Genomic DNA, 23,886 nt, shown 5'->3' on the forward strand with positions numbered 1-23,886 from the left:
GAATTAATTTTGAAAGTATACTGTGCCAGCATTCTAATCAAAATACACTTTTTGTTTTTTATACATAAACATTTGTTACAAATCATAAACACATAAACATATTTGGGGAATAAAAAGAAAATCTGAAACAGAACAGAATGAAAATACCCTACATCTCATAATTACATTACATGAACTGAGGCAATAATGTTAACCAATTTCAAGATCATTTGGGGAAAAGGTGTCATATATGTCTACCTTCTTCCATGTAAATTAAAGCTGAGAATTTGCTATAGTTTTTTTTAACCTTTTTAGGATAAACATAAAATAATCTTTGCATGTAGTTAACAATGACTGTTTTCTTAAATGTACAATCTTAAATAGAAATTTTATTAACATTTTATCGACACTTTAAATGGGCTACATTACTTTAGTTAAAATGAATGAAACTTTTTATAAAACCATACAACACATTTGCCTACTTTCAATAAGGAGTTACTAATTAAATGCATAAAAAGGAATCTGAAATACTATTTTGCTTTTCTAATTATCTTAATTATCCAATTGACACACATTTTTCCCAAGACCTTCACTCAATACAAATTGATACACACAGCTTTGTTCTTCCTTTCCAACATGGTTTTATAAATTCTTGTGAAATATTTTTTAAATGAAGCAGATACTTACTTACTTACATTTCTGGTTTGGCTATAAACATTCTTGTATTTTCTTTTCAAAGCTAGGAGACACACCAACTTTAGTTCACTGCCTGAATTCCAGGTTAATAAGCTACAAAATCATTTTTAATGTGCCTTTTGGCTTTTACTTACATATACCATCTTTGTGTTTGATTTTCCTCAGTCCTGAATTGAGAATCCTAACAGATGCGCCCAGTGTCTGTGGTCCAGGCCTGTTCTGCACATCATCCTCATTCAGTTTATATTAGACTTCTCAGAGATTCTGCACGGAGAGCTTTGAGATGACCAAATTTGACGTGTGCCACTTTTTGTAGCCTGTGTCTCTGCCTGTTCCAGGAGCATAATTAGTCATCACGAAGTGTGGATTGCATGGACTGGGGATGAGAGAGTCCGTGAAGTTCCAATTCACAACCGTAAACAGACAGCAGAGCAACAGCTACCCGAGTTCATGTTTTACCGGCATATTCTTTTGATAAGATCATCGGTAGAGTGGAAAGAATGCAGACTTTCGAGTGAGACAGACAGGCTTTTGAATACCAGCTAAGCCACATGCCAGATGTGTGACCTTTGGGAAATTACCTCACCTTTCATTGTCTCAGTGTTCTCATCTGTAAAATGAGGATAATGATACCTTTCTTGCAGGGATGTTTTGAGGATGAGTAACAGTGTATGTGAACCGTGTCACACATGCCTGTCATGTGAAAAGAACTCACTATGTCCTCATCATCCTTATGCCACAGTTTGTTGTCTGTGGTCTAAAGACAGGCTGTTTAGATTCTGTTCTTTTCTGTGCTTTATCATTAGCAAGCTCAGCTGGAAACGAGCTACAGAGCCATCTACTTATATATGCACATGTAAGTGTATTTCACCAATTGTGATAGAAATTTCTTTATTGAAGGGGTAAATGAAACTATCCTATTGCAGAGGCATACGAATAAACCTAACTCGGTTTGCATCCCTAAATTGCTTGGAATGTAAGTAGATTTTGTATTCCAAATACCAACCAGCCAACTAAAAATGTAGTGAACTTAGGCCTAACCCTAGAAGGAGGATACGGGACGGGTCGGTGCGTCTGAGCTGTAGTCTTTTAAAGTCCAGGGGAGACTCTAGAGCTTCTCCAGTGGGAATGGCAGAATGGATCCAAGGGCCTGACTGCAAAAATGCTGTTTGTAGGCCCACTGGACAATTTTGCAGTAAGAATGATTGAAATTATGTCTTTATTTTTAACCTTTCTTTGAAGGATACTTCTACCTTTGAAGACGATGACCGAGAATAATGTAATTTAGGGAAAATTTTCCAAATAAAGTCATTTGCCTCTGAATGTTCTTGGCACCCTACATGGGTATACACTCCACAAGTGTGGAGTGAAGTGAGCATGCCTGTAAGGGTTAGATTATAAAGTTATAACCTAGGCCCAGAATCAAATATAGTCAAAATTTAAGGCTATCACATTAGAGATGGCATATTTTTTCCCATGAATTCAAATATACCTAGTTTTTTTTCCCTAGAGAGTTAAATTTTTTTTTTTTTGTAGTTAGGAAATGTTTTTAAGAATAAGAAAGGAAACGCTAGACTCTCCATTGGCAAAGTCTCTCACACTCTAGGAATCACTCCAGAGCTGAGATCTCCTAAGAAAGTGGTGAATTTACATCCCTTCCTGTAGCTCTAGTTATCTTGAGGGACAAGGCAGGCTGGGACACTCTATTTGCATATTTTTTTTTTGAGACGGAGTCTTACTCTGTCACCCAGGCTAGATCGCAATGGCACAATCTCAGCTCACTGCAACCTCCGCCTCCCGGGGTCAAGCAATTCTCCTGACTCAGCCTCCCGAGTAGCTGGGACTACAGGTGCCCACTGACACACCCAGCTCAATTTTGTATTTTTAGTAGAGACAAGGTTTCACCATGTTGGCCAGGCTGGTCTCAAACTCCTGACCTCAAGTGATCTGCCTACCTCAGCCTCCCAAAGTATTGGGATTATAGGTGTGAGCCACCGCGCCAGGCCCCATATACTACTCTTGGGTCAACCCAAGTCATTTGTGTTGTTTTCTTCACTTCAATAGCCTTGACATGCTATCCTTAGTTGTTTTCCTCTTTCCTTATCATATTCAAGGAAGTCTGATCTGTGGTTTCTATCCAAACACTAGTTCTTATTCCTGGATTTACATGTACCACTGGGCTTTTGTTTTCCTGTTCTTTCTTGTGCAGAATAGCTCCTGACCTTTTAAATCAAAACTTATTTATTATAAGTAGGCGCAAACCTCTGACTTGGTTAGATTTTCTGCTGTAGTCATGCCAAGCATTTACATATTGAAATACATATTGCTTTATTATAAATTATTTTTTCTCGCTTTCATATGTTATTTTTAGTTAGGGCAATGTACTAATTTGGAAGGGAGAATTATATTGGTAAGTTATATTAGCAATTAATTCCATTTCAGGATATAAATGGGATATTATGGCGTATTTATTATAAGAGGGAGAATTGAGAGTTGCTGTCTTACAGAACAAGGGAAAGTTGCCAGAGAATTGATACTGGACAGCAGTATGGAGAAAGGTTGAAGGTGGTAGTGAATGACCACCTGGAGACAGGTGTTTTTATCAAGGGTCAGGGACCTGGAAATGGCATTAGAGCAGGAACAGCACAGCCCCCCACTTCCTCCTCTTCGTCTTTGCTCATCCTTTTCCCTCCACCTGGGATGCCCACCCTACTTCTCTTTACACCTGCATGTTCTCCATTTTGTGGTGTAAAACCTTATTCTTTCAAAGCCACCCGTGACCTCCTCAGGGTGGAAGAAGACAGAGGCAAGGCAGTGAACAGTCAAGTACCTGGACGCTGTGCTAGGCACTGTGCACGAGTTCTCAGTTCTCATTCATTCCGCCCAAGAAGGAGAGGGAACACGCACACTTTTAGAATTAAAATGAAATCTAACTACACCCTTGGCTTTCCCTTCCAGTATCACCAAGGTGAAGGCATAGCAGATGGGAAGAGACGGGACTCTACCTGAGGGCAGTGTGGTCCTGTAGCTTGTATCACCCGCTGAACCACACCATCCGTTAACTGACCCTGATGGCAGCATTGTGACAAGCTTTTAGGTGGAGAGCAATTCTGGAAAGGGTGGGCTTATGTCCATCTAACTTTTGATTTCAGACTCATATTTGAAACTGCTCTTTGTTTTTTGTTTTTCTGGCCCCAGACTCATAATTAACCAGTGACTTTCTTTAAGATCCGAGTCCACTTATCATCTACTGTTGTCCACAGAATCTACTGTATGCCTTGCTTCTTATCGGTGTCCAGTGTGTATACATTGATTGAGTAAAGTGTGTAAGGTCTATGCAAGTTTTCAAATGCTTAAGGAAATCTATAGTGCAGGAAAAGGTCTCAGCACATGTAAATGTGGCTGATGGTTTAGCAGATGTAAAATGCATAACTTTATCCCACATAAAGTCAGGGTGAAAGATTTTGTTTTATTAACACTTAAAAACATTTAAAATTGACATTATCAATTTTGTCTTATTAACACTTTGTTTTATTAACACTTAAAAACATTTTAAATTGACATTATCAATAATGTCTGCATTATGCAATTGAATTTTCTTAGGTGAACATATTTTTTAGGCTCTTGTGGGTAACTTATTATTTAGTAATACTTAAACATTCTTTTTTTTTTTTTTTTTTTTTTTGGAGATGGAGTCTCGCTCTGTCGCCCAGGCTGGAGTGCAGTGGTGTGATCTCAGCTCACTGCAAGCTCCGCCTCCTGGGTTCACGCCATTCTCCTACCTCAACCTCCCGAGTAGCTGGGACTACAGGCGCTTGCCACTACGCCCGGCTAATTTTTTTTTTTTTATATATTTTTAGTAGAGATGAGGTTTCACCATATTAGCCAGGATGGTCTTGATCGCCTGATCTCGTGATCTGCCCAACTCGGCCTCCCAAAGTGCTGGGATTACAGGCGTGAGCCACTGCACCCAGCCTGAATACTCTTGAATATATCTCATTTAAATATAAATCTTTCTATCCTTTTTGAGGAAAAGCTGAGGATTTCAACTGAAAAAGTAAAAAAGCAACAAAAGAAATCTAACATTTTCTTAAGTTTGAGTTAACGGGAAATAATCTCTTTACTTAGGATGCAAAGCTGGATCCATGTTTTCAGTCTGTCTTAGAGACTTATGTCAGTTACAGAAATGTTTATGTGGTGTTTTTTCGATAATGGATTTCTGTTATCCGTTTTTCAGGTCCTGTGGGAGTAGGGCTGAATGAACTGAAACGAAAGCTGCTGATCAGTGACACCCAGCACTATGGCGTGACAGTGCCCCGTGAGTTCTGTGCTATTCAGTGTTCCCACGACTACACTTACAATAATTTAAAATTTTTTAAAAAATCATTTACAAAAATTTGTTAACTTGTTTTTAAAATTTTTGTGGGTACATGGTAGGTATATATATTTATGGGGTACATGAGGTTTTTTTCTTTCTGAGACAGAGTCTCGCTCTGTTGCCAGGCTGGAGTGCAGTGGTGTGATCTCAGCTCACTGCAACCTCTGCCTCTTGGGTTCAAGCGATTCTCCTGCCACAGCCTCCCGAGTAGCTGGGAGTACAGGCACGGGCCACCACACCCAGCTAATTTTTTGTACTTTTAGTAGAGACAGGGTTTCACTATGTTGGCTGGGATGGTCTCGATCTCTTGACCTCATGATCCATCTGCCTTGGCCTCCCAAAGTGCTGGGATTACAGGCGTGAACCACCACGCCCGGCCGAGATGTTTTGATACAGGAATGAAATGCTGAAATAAGCACATCATGGAGAATGCGGTATCCATTCCCTCAAGCATTTATCCTTTAAGTTACAAACAATCCAATTACACTCATTATTTTAAAATATACAATTAAGTTGTGTATTTATTGACTATAGTGACCCTGTTGTGCTATCAAATAGTAGATCTTCATTCTTTGTAACTGTTTAGTTTTTGTACTCATTAATAATGATTGCTTAATACTTCCCAAGCACGTATGGTATCAAGCAGTGTTCTGAACACTCACTCATCTAGACCTTCCAGCCTGCTTCAAGAAGTGTAGAGTGACATTATCTCCATATTACAGAGGAGGAAACCAAGGCAAAGTGGTTAAAGGATTTCCCCTAAATTACACAGATTTTTGGCAGAATATTTGTTAATCACAGCTTCCCTACTCTTAGGTTTTTACGCTGAATTTTAGTACACATATGACATCAAATTATTACTTACAAATTTTCTTCCAAATAAAAGTCTAACGATTCTGTTTCCTAAAATAAGTGCTAATGTTTTCCAGAGGTTTTCACTAGCTTTAAGATTAGAAGAATCAAATCACAGAGAGCTGAAGGAGACTTATTATAATATAAACCTTTCTTAATTACTTTTTATATGCAGTAACTGGCAGATAGTGTTAAATGGGCTTTTCGTGACTATATAGTTTAAATATGGTAAGCTTCTTTTCAGTACACAGAATTAGATTTATTTTTATAAAAGTGGTTTTCGTAGGCATTCTTACAAATAAAATGTGATGTTTGAAACATTTTGATCTGCAGAATAAAAGCCATTTGACTACTTAATATGTTGATATTAGAAAGCTGTCTAAAAGGCTAAATTGAAATGTTGGCCTTTTCAAGCGGTTTTAGTACTGTTTTAAAAAATTTACTTGTATATTGCCCTTAGCGATGTTCTCTAGTTTTGGAAGAGTTCAACTTTATTTTAAAATTATAGTTTTCTGTGACCTCAAGTTCCTTCTTTTTACTACATTTTTCCAAATTATTGTTTGTAATCATTTTCAGTCATAAGTTATAGGACTGCTGTTTTCTACCAACAGAGATGAAAGTTAATGAAAATGTGGAACTAGGCAGTTTCTTTTTTTTCCCCCGCAGTTATTCACCTCTCTTACAAAAGCTGAATTCCGATATATATGAGTTGTTAGAAAAGTTTACAAAATGATTTTCAAGCTTACAGGTGAGCAATTATAGAAGAGACCTAGAAGATGCAAAAACAGATTACAAAGAAAAAAACAAATTTTTAGACTTCCTACTGTGTATTCATCTCCTTTGTTTGTCTTAATTTTTGTAGCCTTGCCAGTCAAGTATAAAATGGTTGATATTATCTCTATTTCACAGAGAAGGAGATAGGGATGGATAGGGATGGGAAGGATATGTTGACTTGGGTTCCGTAGATGACAGGTGCACTTGGATTCGAAACCGGGATTTTTCTGATACCAGTTCTCATGTTCTTCCTCCTATTTAACACCAGCAGTCCTTTAAAACTACAGACTATCTTTGTTGTATTCCACTAAATAGTCAAAACTGACTTCTTTTGAAGATGAGAAATATCCGTAAGGCAATCTATCCCATGTCACACCCTATGAGAGATGTGATATTACGGAAGGACCTAGGGCAACAAACACACTTTAGCCTCAATTTACCCAGCTGTTTAAATGTTTGCCTCTGAAGTTGTTACAGAAGTTGACAATATTACAGAAAGGTTGTGGGGCTCGGACTCTCCAAAGAAATCCCCAAAGTAGTTATTTTTCACCCTGATTTAATTTTAGACAGATGTTAATGTCAAAAGATCTTCATATAGTAATGTTTCGCAGGCTTGCCTGATGATAAGAATCTCTTAGAGTTCTACAAGAAGATATGCCCAAGAATCTGTATTTATATAGCTGGTGATTCTTGATATCAGACATGTTTGGAAAGTACAGCATCAAACCAGGGTGATTTAATTAATTAAAGAAGAATATATTTTAAGAGTCATTTTAGAATTTCAGATAGTTTTGCTTTCTAAAATACTTTGGGCAGAGTCTTGAATATTGGAGAAAAGTGATTGCTTTGATTATACCACCAGTATTGTTTGATGTTTATTTCTATAATTCTCTTTTTGAAAGCATGTATTACATATCCACCAGAAAAAGTTATGGAGCAAAGGAACTCCTGCACATTGCTGATGGGAATGTAAATCAACACAAGCATTTTGGAAAACTAAGTAGCAGTGGCCACCAAAGCTGAGCAAACATATACCCTTGACCCAGCAGTCCCGGTCCTACTGTACACCCAATGGAAATGCATAAGTACATTCACCAAAAGACACATACTGAGATATTCTTAGCCATTATTCATAAGTGCTCAGAACTGGAAACTACCCCAATGCTTATCATTTGAATGGATAAGCAGAATGGAGAAGTATAGCACATGCATACAATGTAATACTGTAATGCAATGAGAATGAACAATCTGCAACTGCATGCAACAGTAAGAATGAATCTCGCAAATGTGTTGAACAAAAGGAGGCAGATACAAAAGAATGAATGAGACAGTATGATTTCATTTTTATAATTGCAATAAAGGCAACATTCATGTGTGCTGTTAGAAATCTCAAGGAGTTGGGTTAGAATGGGAACCCAAGAGGTGATTCTGGGGTGCTAGCAATTTTCTGCTTCTTGTTAGAGTGCTGGCTACATGGGGGTGTTAAACGGGGGAAAAGTAAGGAAGATATATACACTTTTATGTGTATATGTGAGTTATTGTATCATACTCAGGCTTTTAAATGTAAAAAAAGAAATAATAGTTTATTAATCGTAGTTTGCTGATTTTCTGGTTTTCCTAAAGTGCTATAGTTATGTAAATATTTCAAGAGGAAGCTAAGTGATTTCACATAGGACATCTCTGTACTATTTTTGTAACTACTTGTGAATTTGTAATTACCTTAATTTTTAAAAATTATTTAAATGGATGCTAAATCAGGTACTTGAGCTAAAATGACTGAATGAGCTATATGAAATGTTTAAAAATTATCCTTGTGATAATATTAAACGTTCAAAGTTGCTTTTCAAGAAAGTGGTGGCTGAAACCCTTGTTTTTTGCCTTTTGCTCCTCTGTGGAAAGTTTCTTATTGATTGATTGATTGTAGAGATGGAGTCTCACTACATTGCCCAGGCTAATCTCAAACTCCTGGCCTCAGGTGATCCTCCTGCCTCAGCCTCCCAAAGTGCGGAGATTACAGGTGTGAGCCACCATGCCCAGCCTTTGGGAAATTTCCTCCTTGAAAAGCAACATCAACATTGTTTTAAGGCTATATAGGTTATCATCAATAAATCTGAATGACTATTAATACAACCAGTCAAAAGGGTCTCTTGTGCATTAAATTAAAATAAAATAGGTAACAAGAAGTATTACGGTAGACATCAAATACTTGATGGATTCCAAAATCTGTGTAGTCTAGAATTTGGGCATTCTTAGTCAACCACATCTATTAATCACTTTCTGTGGTTCTCAGAAAGATGTATATTGCAGTTTTTGTATTTTTGTAGGTTTTAAAGCATCCATGTTCTAGACAACTTCTTTGTCCATAGGATACTTCACTTGAATTTTCTTTTTCTTTTTTATAAAAAAGGTGTTATAACTAGGGTACCAGTTAAAATTTTTTTTTTTTCCTGTCTCCCCAGGACAGCTATTTTGGGATATTTTGGGGAAGTAGGAAGAGGGCTCCTATTTTGTTTTCTATTTTGCCTTAACTGGTGTACACAGTGGGTACTCAGTGAGCTGTGACGAAGTCCTCCCTGCCTTGTGGTTAATAGGCACATCTTTCTCATAAGAATTTCAGATCTCTTATTCAGGATTCCTCATTGTGAATGAGTTCATGAGGTTCCTGTGGAACTCATTACAATTAGGCACTGACATTCTTCGTCGGTAAAATAACATCAGACCTAGGTAATTCGGGTTGATTATGATAAGCAAACAATTTGGTTGTAGACACATTACCTTTTAAATGCATGTGGCAATGTCATAAATGTCTTGTTCAATTACCCCTTGATGTGGTTCTAAAAATATTTTAACCCTGCTGTGGGATGCCGTGTGTCAGGGAAGTGATCTTTCAACCATGTGTTGCAGATTTTCAACCAACGTGTCCTGCCATCATAATTGAATAAAGACAATCTTTTCTCTGTCCATAAGAAAGAAATCAATGCACAGAAAAATCTCAATTTTGATTTTCAACAATACTTTTTACTTAGGCCTACTGTTTGCTGAAGGAACACTAGCAAATAACAACAACAAAATTGGTTAAGTAATAATAAATGAATATTAAGCCTAAACTCCAAAGTAGGGCATTATACTAATTTTAATATCTCTCACATTCTTGGATATTAATTGTGTTATATACATTCAGTAGGGTATTTTTCTGCTGTAAAACTTTAGTCTTTACGATAGAATACAATGTACCAGTTTAGAATACAGTATACCAGTACTTCATGCTGTTCCTATAGAGTGTGACATTTCATTTTAAAGACTAGCACTACCTCTTGGTGCACCACCTGCAGAACAGGTACGAAAAACTGTTTCAAGAGACCTAAGCATTGTATTAAAATATTCTTGCTAACTAAATAAAAGGGAATTAAACTTTGGGATATAATTTAAATTAGTTGGATTTTATAAATTCATTACTTTTTCTATTAAGTTACATTTCTCCTTCTTCTCAGATTCTTTTTATAACATCAAGATGTAATTGGAATAAACAGCATATATTTAAAATGTACAATCACATCAGTTTTAGCATCTGCATACACATGTGAAAACATCACGACAGTCAACATAATGAATGTTTCCATCTCAAAAAATTTCCATGTGCCCTTGGTAATCCAGCCTTCCACCCTGTTCCCAGGCAACCACTGATCTGCATTCTGTCGCTATAGATTATTTGAAATGATTTAGTATGTTATCTAAATAGGATTATATAGTATGCATCCATTTTTGCCAGACCTTTTCTACTCAGCATAATGAAAGATTCACCCATGTTGTTTCCTACATCAATAATTCATTCTTTTTCATACCTTTTCATTCTGAATAGCATTTCATTGTATAAAAATACTACAATTTGTCTATCCATGCACCTGTTGAAGAATATTTAGGGGTTTCTTCCTCTACCCCCATTTTTGGCTATGATAAATAAAGTTATTACAAGGTTTTTGTATAAGTCTTTTGACAAATATGTTTTTGTTTCTCTTGGCTAAATAAGTAGGAGTGGAATGGTGAGGCCATATGGCTTAATTTTTTGAGAAACTACTAAACTGATTTCCAAAGTGGTTATACCATCTTACAAACCACCAGTAGCATATGTGAACTGCAGGTGCTCCACATCCTTGTCAACACTTGCTGTAGTCAGCCTTCTGAATTTTTGTCAGTGTAGTAAGTACGTAGTGGTATCTCGTACTTCAGTTTGCCTTAACTAATGACTAGCATGATTTTATGCAGCAGTCCCCAACCTTTTTGGCACCAGGGACCAGTTTCACAGAAGACAATTTTTCCACAGACAGGGCAGGAGGGAATGGTGTCAGGATGAAACTGTTCCACCTCAGATCATCAGGCATTAGATTCTCATAAGGAGTGCCTAATCTAGGTTTCTCGCACATGCAGTGCACAACTGGGTTCGTGCTCCTAATGCCACTGCTGATCTGATAGGAGGAGGAGCTCAGATGGTGATGCTCCCTTGCCTGCATGCTGCTCACCTTCTGTGTGGCCTGGTTCCTTACAGTCCACAGACTGGTGTGGCCTGGGGGTTAGGGACCCCTGATCTTCTTTGGTAAAGTGTGTATTCAAATCTTTTGACTTTTTTTTTTTTTTTTTTTTTTGAGACAGAGTCTTGCTCTGTTGCCCAGGCTGAAGTGCAGTGTTGTGATCTTGGCTCACTCCAACCTCTACCTCCTGGGTTCAAGCGATTCTCCCACCTCAGCCTCCCGAGCAGCTGGGATTACAGGTGTGTACACCACCAAGCCCGGCTAATTTTTATATTTATAGTAGAGATGGAGTTTCACTATATTGACCAGGCTGGTTTCGAGCTCCTGGCCTCAAGTGATCCACCTGCCTCAGCCTCCCAAAGTGTGAGATTATAGGTGTGAGGCACTGTGCCTGGCCCATTTTTAAAAAGTGGACTGTTTGTCTCATTACTGAGTTTTGAGAGTTCTTTACATTCTCTTGGATACATGTTCTTCATCTGATAAATGTGTTACACATATTTCCTTACAGTCTGTGGCTGACCTTTTCATTTTTTTTTAATGGTGTCATTTAAAAAGCAAAAGTTTAATTTTGATGAAATCTAATTTATCATTTTTTCTTTTATGTTTTATAATTTTTCTGTTCTATGTAAAAGTTATTTGTTATCTCAAGGTTGCAAAGACATTCTCCTGTTTTCTTCTGGAAGTTTTACAGTTTTAGGTTTTATATTTAGGTCTTGACCCATTTCAAGTTACTTTTCGTGTTGTTACTTAGCAGACTTGCCTTGATCCTGATCTCAGGGGAAAACAGCTCCATCTTTTACCGTTAATATAACGTTGGCTTTATCAGTTTGAGGACATTCCTGTTATTCCTAGTTTGCTGAGACTGTCGCGAATGGTGTCAAAAATTTTAAAAAATGCTTTCTCTGCATACGTTGAGATGATTGTTTTGTCTGCCATTATTCTCTTAATGTTGTGAATTCTACTGCTTTTCTAATGTTAAGCCAACCTTTGGGGGGGGTGTGTGTGTGTGTGTATGTGTGTGTATTTACTAAATTATGGAAATGATTGAATTTAAGTTACTATTTTATTATTTGTTTTCTCTTTGTCTCTTCTGTATTTTATTGTATTTTTCTTCTTTTTCTGTCTTCTTTTGGATTATTTTGGTGTTTTTTAGTTTCCATTTTAATCTACCTGTTGAGTCCCTGGTGGTATCTCTGGATTAGTTCTTACTGGTTGCTCTAAATATTAAAGTATGCATATCTAACCATTCATGATCTGCTTGCAGTTTAACCTGGTGTATTTCACATAAAATACAGAAACCTGGCAGCCATTTAAGACCCCTTCCCCCAGCGTAATCTTTTTGTTTTAGGTGTCAAATGTATTATATTTGCATACATTGAAAACTCTATCAGACAATATTATAACTTTTCTTTAAAAGAGTCATATATGTCTTAGTGAACTTAAGACAAAAAAAGTAGACTTTTACATTTACACAATTATTTGTTCTTTCTTCATTCCTGAATATAGAAGTTTCCTTCTTATCACTTCTCTTCAGCCTAAAAAACTTCCTTGAATATTTCTTTTGGAACAGTCGGCTGTGAATTCTATTAGTTTGTTTGCCTTTATTCTTGAAACACATTTTGATTAAGTCTTTTCCTTCAGTGCTTTAAAGGTATTATTTTATTGATTTCTTATTTTTATGATTTATAATAAGAAATCTGTGACAGTTTAAATCATTATTAACTTATGTGTTCTGTGATTTTTCCTAGCTGCTTTGAGATTTTTTATTTATCTTTGACTTTTAATAGTTTGATTATAATGTGTGTAGGCATAATTTTTTCCTTCTGAGTGTATCCTGTTTGGGATTTGCTGAGCTGCTGAAATTGGTAAGTTTATATATTTCACCAAATTATAGCAGTTTGGGGTCTTTATTTTTTCAAACATATTTTTCTGCCCCAATTTCTTCTTTCCTATCCTTCTAGTACTCCTATGACATATATGTTTTCTCATAGGTCCCTGGAGTTCTATCTATATATTTTTAATCTTGTTGTTGTTGTTTAGATTATATAATTTTATTGCTCTGTCTTCAAGTTCACTGGCTTTTTTTCTGTCATTCTGTTTTTGGGCCCATCTAGTGATTTGTTTCTATTGGATATTTTTATTTTTCACTTCTAGAATTTCTATTTGTTTTTTCTTTATAGTTTCTCTTCCTCTGCTAAGAATTTATATTTTTGTTCAATTCAAGTATATTTTCCCTTACCTTTTCAAGCATAGTTATGGTACCTGCTTGAAAGACTTTGTCTAATCTAACTTCCAGGTCATTCAGGGTTGCCATCTGTTATCTTTCCCCTTGAAAATGGGTCATTTCTTTTTTTTTGGTTCTTTCATGTTGAATAATTTCAGATTGCATTTTGGACATTGTGAATATAATATTGTATTAACACTAGGTCTTCTTACAATAGTCTGCAGAATGCTGATGTTTTTATTTTAGCTTCCAGCTTCTTTTATCTCACTTACCTTTGTTATAGTGATTTGGGTCTGTTAGGGTGCAAGGATTAGTCTAAGACTTGTGTGCATGCTTCAGATCTCAGCTCAGTTCTTTATGCCTTTTCTTCATTGGCTTAGATATGTTTCGTGCTACTGTTATTCAGGGGTTAGGCTGAGACCTGTACCTCCCACTCTCAGTTCACTTCATGAAGCCTTTGCCATGCTAGTTTGAGTTTGAACTGCATGTATATAGCACAGAGGCAATTCTTAGGCTATTGTTGACTCATACACAGAATTAAAGTATTTTCTTCTCCGGCTTTCTTGTCTCCTGGATTTCCTCCACACTTTTCAACCCACAGGGACTTTTTCTCCCCCCCGCCCCCCGCCCCGCCCCCCTGGTTCTTTGCACCAAAACGTTAGAGCTTCTATTGACATTTAGCTGCAGATTCTACCATGCCGCTCTGTGAAGGGTTCCCACCCTTGGGGCAAAGCTAAGAGGAAAATAAAGTTAAACTCCTCCCCATGCAGTTTGACTCCCCTCTACAGTCTACCTGCTTTACTTATTTTCAAAGTGTTCAGGTCGTTTCTTAGCATCCATAGTTTTTCGTTGGGATCTGCAGGAAGGATGGCCTGTAGTGGGTTTCCATTTGCCATGTCAGCGCTGGAGTGCCTTGGGCTTTGTTCTTGTTGTCGTTTTAATGAATCCTATATTTTCTGCTCTATTTTAATTCATTAATAAATAATTAGGCAAGATTACTGAAAGGTTAGAAGTTCAATAGTATTCTAAGATGATGCTATTTATCACGTTGCAAAGGAGGAATGAGTAGCACACAGAAGTATTTGGCTTCACTTGGCTGGTAAAACAAAGCTTTGATGGCATACCCACTATGTTCCATGAGAGGAAGAGAGTCAAACAGTTTCAGAGTTTACCTAACAACTTAGTGGTTAATAGATTTGCTTTAATGAATAAAGATCAATAAAGATAATAAGCATATTATTTGCAAAAAAGGTTTTTTTCCTCAGGAGTTTAAATACCACTCTTATATCAGGTTACAGAGACTTCAAAATAGCGAATAATAGCAGAGACCTACAATGCAATTAACTTTTCAGTCCATCTTCAAATCAATATAATTTTAATAACAGTGGAAAATCTGGATTTATAACAGCTTACCATATTTTATGAGCTAATTTGCTTTTTAAATACATTTTTAACTCCTGTTGAAAAAACTAATTAAATACACTTGATTTCTTTTTTAGTATTTTCCTTAAGGTGGCTGATATGGGCTTTTCTCAACTCCTTTTCATTAAATTGTAGATACTACCAGAGCAAGAAGAAGCCAGGAGAGTGATGGTGTTGAATACATTTTCATTTCCAAGCATTTGTTTGAGACAGATGTACAAAATAACAAGTATGTGGACACTTTTGAGAATTTTCATGTGACTGTTTTTTATAAGCACATGCCTGTCCAGTTTTAGACAACTGAGAGTTCTCCTCCATTTTAAATGTATTTTAATTATCATAATAATATTTGAAACAGATGAAAAGGCAATCATTTGGTTGATAATTATTGTTAATCTTCACCTCTAATTTTTAGTAACCTGGATTTGCTTCATTTCTATAAAATGTATAGACAGTGTTTTGCAGAATGAGGGAAGGTTGTAAGTGTCTTATTCTGACCTCCTTCTGGCCCACTAATTGAATTTTAACATATGATTTGGATTGAATTTTACTTCAAAAACTAATGAACAACTGGGTAGTATATCACTAGCTCCAGCATCTGCTTCACACACCTGCATCTCATTCTCTCATTGGCTCTTCAAAAAATTGAAATGATGATAATAAACTTGCTGGTACCATCTCCTCTAGCTAGCTCCAAGCCCACCCCAGTGCCCCCTGCCCAGGTTTTCCATCTGCTGAGGCACGAATATTTTAGGGCATCAGAAGCAATATGTGTTTTAATGCAGGATTATGGGATTTTATTGAAACATCGAAATGCTTTTCTCGCATTTGGCGCAGTGATTGTGTTTTTATAGCACATGATCGGCTGCCCTGGCTCCATTAGCCACCACCCAGTGCCTCTAGTTCTGAAGCTGGGCTGGGTTACTCTGTAGCGTGCAATGAAATTCCAGTAGTTTCTATTGTTTGGCTTATTCACCATTTTATTGCATTGCATTAGTTCTGAAAAAGAAAGGGGGTGATGGAAAACATTAGAGCCCTACTAAAGTACTTTTTTTCTGTTTAAGTGTAATTTAAGCAAGTGTTACTGATTTGAAAATGTAAAATAAGAGATTTTTTAAAAACTGACATTTTGAAATACTTGGCTCTGTTTGTATTATTAAACACAGTTTTAAAAAATTACATGTTCAGCAGAAATGTCTTTTACCTATGAATTTAACTTGCCACCTATACTTTTTTTAAATTCACAAATGATTCTGATGCATCTAATTTTTTACAGGTTTATTGAATATGGAGAATATAAAAATAACTACTACGGCACAAGCATAGACTCAGTTCGGTCTGTCCTTGCTAAAAACAAAGTTTGTTTGTTGGATGTTCAGCCTCATGTAAGTAAACAATGAACTATTCAATACCCTCCTGACCCATGTCATCTACAGCACCTCATGTGAGCATTTCAATATGAAATAAATAAAAAGTCAACCCACTTTTGGCTATATGTGGCTTTTCTGAGATGGCAAAAGCATTTAAATATAATTTGAGACATGTTTGGTGGAAAAAAAGAAAAGCCCATAATATTATTAGAAAGAGAAGTGGAGGAAGCTCCAAGACCTGTGTTTGTAACTCTTATTTATATTCAGTTATTGTCAAGTAAAGCAACTCTTAGATATTTCTATCTATTCTGTATTTTTTAATAATACATCACATTGTTACATGCATAATGCATTCTTACGTGTTATGTATTAGTATCAGTGTCTATAATTTTTAACAATGGACATTTTGGTTCCAAGTCTTTGACTTGAGTTCTGTATATATCCTAGCAAATAACCCCCCACTAGAACTGAAGGGCATTTTGCAGGAAATGTACTGAATGAAAGCCCCATTGTGTTGCCATATCTGCATCTGTCATCCTGGAAACTCCGTTGTGAACATTCTGAACTGAGAATTTCAGTGGATGAAGCCATTCAATTTCCTGTCAAACCATACATCTTCTAGTAGATCCCCAGTCCACAGCATTTTCCTCATCCCCCAGGGACCATGGTTTCTCCTCCCACTGATAGCTGTACCCTGGGATGCAAAACCTCCAAATGCTAGAATGACCTGTGGAAGCCCTTTGCACCTCTAAAGGAGGATGAATCTGGAGTAAAAGGGTTTCAAGAATCAGGAAGGCTGCCTCGTGACTTGGGCACTGTGTCAGTCCCTTATTGCACTGCTATGAAGAAATACCTGAGACTGGGTAATTTATTTAAAAAAAAAAAAGAGGTTTAATTGGCTCACGGCTCTGCAGACTGTACAGGAAGCATGATGCTGGTATCTGCTCAGCTCTGGGGAGGCCTCAGGAAACTTACAATCATGGCGGAAGGCAAAGGAGGGGTGAGCACTTCACATGGCCAGAGCAGGAGAGAGAGAGAGAGAGAGGAGCAAAGTGCCACACACTTTTAAACAACCAGGTCTCACAAGAACTGACTATTGTGATGAGAGCACCAAGGGGGATGGTGTTAAACCCCAGGAAACTGCCCCTATGATTCAGTCACATCCCACCAGGCTGCACCGCCAGCAGTGGGGATTACATTACAACATGAGATTTGGGTGTGGACACAGATCCAAACCATATCAGGCACAACAGTGAATGGGACAGTCCTGCTTCTGCAGAGCCTCTCTGCTGGTGTCCCGGGTCCAGTTGCTCTCAGACTCCCACAGTGTAGTATCAGCTCATGAAGAATAGCTTTCAACTCTCACCCTTGATTATAGATGGGTCCCCAGAAGTATAGAGTATAGAACATCAACGATTTGATGAAGGAATGTGGACAGGCATCATGGAGAGCAGGAGGCTGCCGTTGTAGGGCACTCTGAAGGATAGGGCGAAAGAGGAGAACTCCTGCCTGAAATCAGGAAGGGGCTTAAAAGGGATGGTTGGAAGACATTAATGGACAGAGGGTTATTTAACTCATCACACCTTCGGGGTATTTGATCTAAAAACCAGTTTTGTGATTTTTTTAGTCACTTCTGTTCAATGTTAATTATGATGTATTTCAGGACATTTTTAAATGCCAAGTTACATTCCCCAGCTTCTTTTCAGAAGTGTTTGCTACATTTAATTGTCAACAGTTAATTGAATAATAGTATATTGAAAGGACTACTGATCTTAATTAAAGAATAATTTTGAGGAATTTTCTCCTTAGAAAGAAAATTCAGTAATTCATGATGCTATGGAGAAATGTGAGAAAACTTTCTTTTCTTCCTTGTAGACAGTGAAGCATTTAAGGACACTAGAATTTAAGCCCTATGTGATATTTATAAAGCCTCCATCAATAGAGCGTTTGAGAGAAACAAGAAAAAATGCAAAGATTATTTCAAGCAGAGATGACCAAGGTGCTGCAAAGCCCTTCACAGTAAGTATAGTGATGCTTGGAGGCCAGGTGTGGTGGCTCACACCTATGTAATCCCAGCACTTTGGGAGGCTGAAGCAGGAGGATCACTTGAGTCCGGGAGTTCAAGACCAACCTGGCCAACATGGTGAAACCCCATCTCTACAAAAAATATGAAAATTAGACAGGCATGATGGTTGCACACCTGTAGTCCCAGCTACTTGGGAGGCGGAGGTGGGAAGATCACAAGAACCTCAGGAGACTGAGAGTGCAGTGAGCTGAGATCACACCACTGCACTCCAGCCTCGGCGACAGTGAGACCCTGTCTCAACAACAACCACAAAAAGCTTGGAGATAAGATGTAAGCAGTAGCTGCAATGTAAGATACAGTTGTATATATGAAAACATATATACAGCTGCATGTACTCGGCAAGAGTATAATAGATAAAAAAAATCAGTGAAAGAATTGTATTTAGGTATGTACCTTTTGAACAGTTACACTTTTTGTGCTTCGGTGAATGGATCTTCATATTCTTTTGACTGAAACTATTTTGTATGCTATTATGCATACATTTCATACTATTGTAGTCTGAACATTTGTATAACATCTAGACCAATTAATTTTCAGAGCAGCCTTATTTTTAAAGCTAAAAATACCATGAGTTACTGTTACTCATTAAGAGTGAGTCCAAATGAAAAATTTAATAATTTGCCTTGCTTCTCTCCTTGTCAATAATTATATTTAGCACAGCAAAAGAAAATCACTATTTTGGGGATAGGATAAGTAGAACAATATTCCTCAGCAATAATATTTGTATTTTCTATGAATGTTATTGGAAATGATGATTGTGGTATATTCCTGACTATAATGGCTTCTGGCAAGACCTTTTATTGTTTTTGTTCTTAATCTTAATATATTCTACCTTTGGACCAAAAATCAAAAGCAAAGAAATTAAATGTCAAGAGGTTATTTTTTTCTTCCCCCTCTTAATTAGCTCATCATTAACTTTAGTCTGTATTAATTTTTGAACTGTTCATTGTGGTTACAAAATACAGATCACATTTCTGATTGCCAGTATATTTGATAAATACCTTTTTTTACATGCCAACAGTACATATCCGTTCTGAGTAGGTACTGTCATACGTTGTTAGTTACTCAGGCTCTTGATCAACACTAAAATTAAATTTTCTGTCATCGTGAAATCTTATGTGACAATGAAATGCAGACTCAAATTATTTCAGCATGTTGCAACATAAAGATTTATTGTACTATTTAGACATTTTAAAGGTTTCTCAATGAAGATAAGAAAGGATAACATATTCTTAGGATTTGGCTCTCTTACATTTATGTTATATAGCCAACTAAAATACTTCCTGGCTTTAAAAATGTGAGACACGAAGGCTCTTGAAACACTTTTAATGAGACATCGAAAGAACACGGTAATCAGCCGGGTGTGGTGGCTCACGCCTGTGATCCCAGCACTTTGGGAGGCTGAGGCAGGTGGATCACTTGAGGTCAGGAGTTCCAGACCAGCCTGGCCAACATGGAGAAACTCTATCTCTACTGAAAATATAAAAATTAGCCAGGCGTGGCGGCGCGCTCCTGTAATTCCAGCTACTCAGGAGACTGAGGCAGGAGGATAGCTTGGACCCGGGAGGCAGAGGTTGTGGTGAGCTGGGATTGCACCACTGCACCCCAACCTGGGCGACAGAGTGAGATTCTGTCTCAAAACAAAAAACAAAAAACATGGTAATCATCCTTTTACAAATTTGTCCAACTCTGAAAAAGGAGTTTATATTATAAATTCCTTCCTATGAATAAGCATAAATAATGCAGCCAAAACATCAGAGTAAACAATTCTTTCCTCCAATAGCTATTTTAATACTGACAGTTCCACATAATGATGACTTACTGACTCATTATCCTGCAATTCAGTTAAGGCAGGAGTTTTGACTCTTGCCAGAGTAGTTTTTTGTTACAAGCAAATCATAGAAATAGTATTAGAAATTGTGGCTTCTGAAGCACTTGTGGTTAAAGAGGATGACTTTTATTTCTGGCTGAGGGGAAAGACTGAATGCAGAACAGCATTAGGTAAACCAATTGTAGAATGTTTGCATTGATGTGAAGTGAGGTAATGGCCTGGTTAACCAATTATTTTTTTAATACTTCCTTTTGTAGGAAGAAGATTTTCAAGAAATGATTAAATCTGCACAGATAATGGAAAGTCAATATGGTCATCTTTTTGACAAAATTATAGTAAATGATGACCTCACCGTGGCATTCAATGAGCTCAAAACAACTTTTGACAAATTAGAGACAGAGACCCATTGGGTACCAGTGAGCTGGTTACATTCATAACTAAGAGAAATTTCCATAATCGTCTTTTTTTATAGAGTGCATGATGAAATCAGTTACTGTTTTGGTAGGGGGTTTGTAAATCTATATCACTGTCATAGATGTACAATCTTGATTCAAGTTGAATGCTGGTTTTGTTTGTATCTTTTTACAGCCTTATTTCAAACACCATGTGTGAGTATAAGATCAGAAATCAAAATGTGCACGGTACTGTATTCTAAGCAAAACCTCAAACTTTCTGGTTGTCTTTAATACAGCTCTCTCTCCAAGATGAAGCTGAAATTTTCAGAGAGACCTAGCTAGAGGCTTAGTGTGTATTGGAATTCAGCGCTTCTGCTGGTCTCCGGTGTGGCGGCTGCCGTTGAGTTTGAATGTTAGCTGTTGAAGGTATCAATTCAGGAGCCATGAGCAGCTTTCAGACAGACAGGTCAGCTTTGCCCTTTCTGGGTGGATCATCACAGATTTAGCCGGGCAGGTGGTAAGGCGTCCTCCTACTATTCAAAAAGTATAGACTTTTTCTTACATATTTGCGATACATTCACAGTGTGTGCATTTTAAAATAATTCTTAAAGGAGTAACTGAAATTTTACCTTGAGTGAATGACCTTCATAATATAGCTTGAGAAGTCCTTTTGAGTACCTGTCAGTGACTCAACAAACATTTAATAAGGGAAAGTAGACTTTAAACAGTTATTGTATACGTAACTAAAAGCCTTTCCTTGTGGGATTAATATCAGAATGGTAGTCTTGTGGCAAGAAATGATTACAAAGGATATTTTTATTTGTAAATCCCCAGAAGACAATTTATGAAGTCACCCAAAATGTTATTTTAGCTGGTTTTGGATTTTTCCAATAAATTAGAAGGATTTCTATTCTAAAACATGTAAAACATGTTTTATGTATTACTGATACAATTAAATATTATTTTTCATCTATGTGCAATAGGTCACCCCTCTCTTTAAATTGCTCTGAGATATATTTTAGAAAACTTTTCATGTAATGTTATTTCTTTGTCATCAAAATGATTGTTAACACTGTCCAGACACCATCCTAACCTTGCCATTGTTAAAGAAGTTTAAGAAAGACTCCTATATTGTAAATATTTAGATGGGATCTCTCACTTTTCTTTGATACTACTGATTTTCAGCAAGTGAATTATATAGTTCAAAATGCTAGAAATGTCTATACGTTCTATAAGAGAAAGCATATCCTGCCATTCTTGCATGCAGTGAAGCCCTGCCAGTCGAAAATCATTGCATCTGTGACTTTCAAAGAGGAAAAAAAAATGTTATTTTTTGTTGATTTGTAAAGAGAGTTTAAATGTCATGTGAAAAAAATAGAATGTAGTAAAATTTTATATATTTATGAAATATTTGAAAGGCATATTTTTTTAAATATCAAATGGGGCTATTCATAAAATCAATTGATTGTATGTCAAGATGTCCTAATTTAAAAGAGTAGTTTTATAAATCATGGTCAACATTCCATGTAAATATTTGAGCTTTACACAGATAGATCCAAGTGCACGATCTGTGCACTGCACATTTGATAGCATTATTCACTGGTTTTCCTTCAGACTTGTCAAGTTCATATTAGAAACAGAGACAAAAACCACTCCAATGGCCTTGACACATAGTCACACCAAAATAGATAATCAGATGAAGTATTATATAACAACATGATCCAGACAGTGAGTTCTAAGTGTATTAATTAAATAGCAGAAATTTTGTTTTTAAAAAATGAAAGAGGGAGGGTTGCCAATCTGAAGTCTTAAGTAGATTGTTTGGGTAGCATATTTCCGTCTTTGAACATTGTCTAAAATTTTCTATAAATCAAGACTTCTTGTACAAAGAATGATGGGAAATATGTAATAATTCAGGCAATTGCCTGAGTAATTTAGGCAGTCCAAATTCTTTACCCTGAAATACCCACATTAAAAAAAAAATGCAGATAATTGCTTCAGTTATTTACTTTGGGGACAGAGATGTAGTGTAAAGTGGGAGAAACTGAGTCCTTTTATGGTGGTGGTAATAAGATGTTATAAAAATATAACGTTTTAAAAAAGAAAGGTCCAGACCTTTGTTTATTTAAGGGCAGAGCTAGAACAATATTTTTTAAATAATGGGGGAAAAAAGGGGGCCCTCTGGCAATTTTAGAAATCAGGTAGTATACTTTTTTTTTTTTTTTTTTTGAGACAGGGTCTTGCTGTGTTGCTCAGGCTGGTCTTGAACTCCTGGGCTCAAGCAGTCCTCCTGCCTTGGCCTCCCAAAGTGCTGGGATTACAGGTGTGATCCACCGTGCCCAGCCTGTAGACATAGTCTTAAAAATGGTGTTTACATGGCCATCTTGATGCTTAGAAAGATACTTGATTAAAATTTAATAAGGCAGGGCCAACTCTGAGAGTGCATCGATAACGGCAGCAGAAAGGCCCTGAATTCTGAACTTTCTTCCCCCAGCCTCCTTCTCCAGCAAGGAGAATAGCACTCCTCCCTTCAGAAACCAGCTCCCTAAGTTGGAGTCACTATATAAGAGAAGAGTAATGTTCACTTTTTAAAAGTCATGTATTTAAAATTCAAGACCAAAAAGGAAATTCTGTACTCCTATTATTGACTATAGTCAATTAAACATAAAAAGGTGAAATTAAAATTAATTTTTTACCCTTATTTTACTGACCAATATGGAATTCTTGGTATCTCGAAGGCTGACCTTCCTGGTATTATGTAATGATTGAATGTATCTAAACTGTAATAATTTGAAATTGACAGACCTTCTCAGACTTAACAAAACTATGTTCTTTAAAATCTTTCTAAAGATACAGATTTTTATTATTTATTTTATTTTGACTAGGAAGGATTTATAAATAAATGTAATGAAAAATCTTTGATCTTAATAAAGTACCTTCAAACAATGTGTGTACTTACTTGAAAATTGTTTTTGCACTTGGATATTCTATTTTATGATACTACTATTCTGATCTATTCCATTATATTATTTCCCATGGTAGAACAAATTCTATTTTCTACTGTGATATGAAGTGATGTAATTGAACTTGCCATGTCTAAAATTAAATTTCATATTTTTTTCAAACACTGCTTTCATCAAGGCTGTTGGGGAGATGGAATTCACTAGTGTTGTTCTTACCCATACAGTCCAGCAATTTAAAAATGTGGAGAACCTCAGTGGGAAGGAAGAATTAGGACCATCAATGATGGGAACACACCTCCCCCACTCCCCACCTCCTCTCCTCCTCCCCACTAGGAATCAGTGTCACACACATCCTCTTCCTGAGCTCCAGTTAGGTGAAACTCAGCTTTC

General features: G+C 36.7%; 1 protein-coding gene across 9 annotated transcripts in view; it reads left to right on the forward strand.

Moving 5' to 3' along the window:
* Positions 1-23,479, forward strand: part of MPP7 (membrane palmitoylated protein 7) — a 252,173-nt gene extending 228,694 nt beyond the window's left edge. For all 9 annotated transcript variants that reach the window (XM_009214166.4, XM_009214164.3, XM_009214167.3 and 6 more), the window contains 5 exons: positions 4,913-4,993; positions 14,987-15,080; positions 16,128-16,236; positions 18,097-18,240; positions 20,396-23,479. In XM_009214166.4, coding sequence (XP_009212430.1) covers positions 4,913-4,993; positions 14,987-15,080; positions 16,128-16,236; positions 18,097-18,240; positions 20,396-20,575 — 608 coding nt within the window. In that variant the 3' untranslated portion in view covers positions 20,576-23,479. The remainder of the gene's footprint in view (positions 1-4,912; positions 4,994-14,986; positions 15,081-16,127; positions 16,237-18,096; positions 18,241-20,395) is intronic.
* Positions 23,480-23,886: the final 407 nt, after the last annotated feature.

Source organism: Papio anubis, chromosome 11 (assembly GCF_008728515.1).
Source record: "Papio anubis isolate 15944 chromosome 11, Panubis1.0, whole genome shotgun sequence".
Classification (NCBI taxonomy): domain Eukaryota; kingdom Metazoa; phylum Chordata; class Mammalia; order Primates; family Cercopithecidae; genus Papio; species Papio anubis.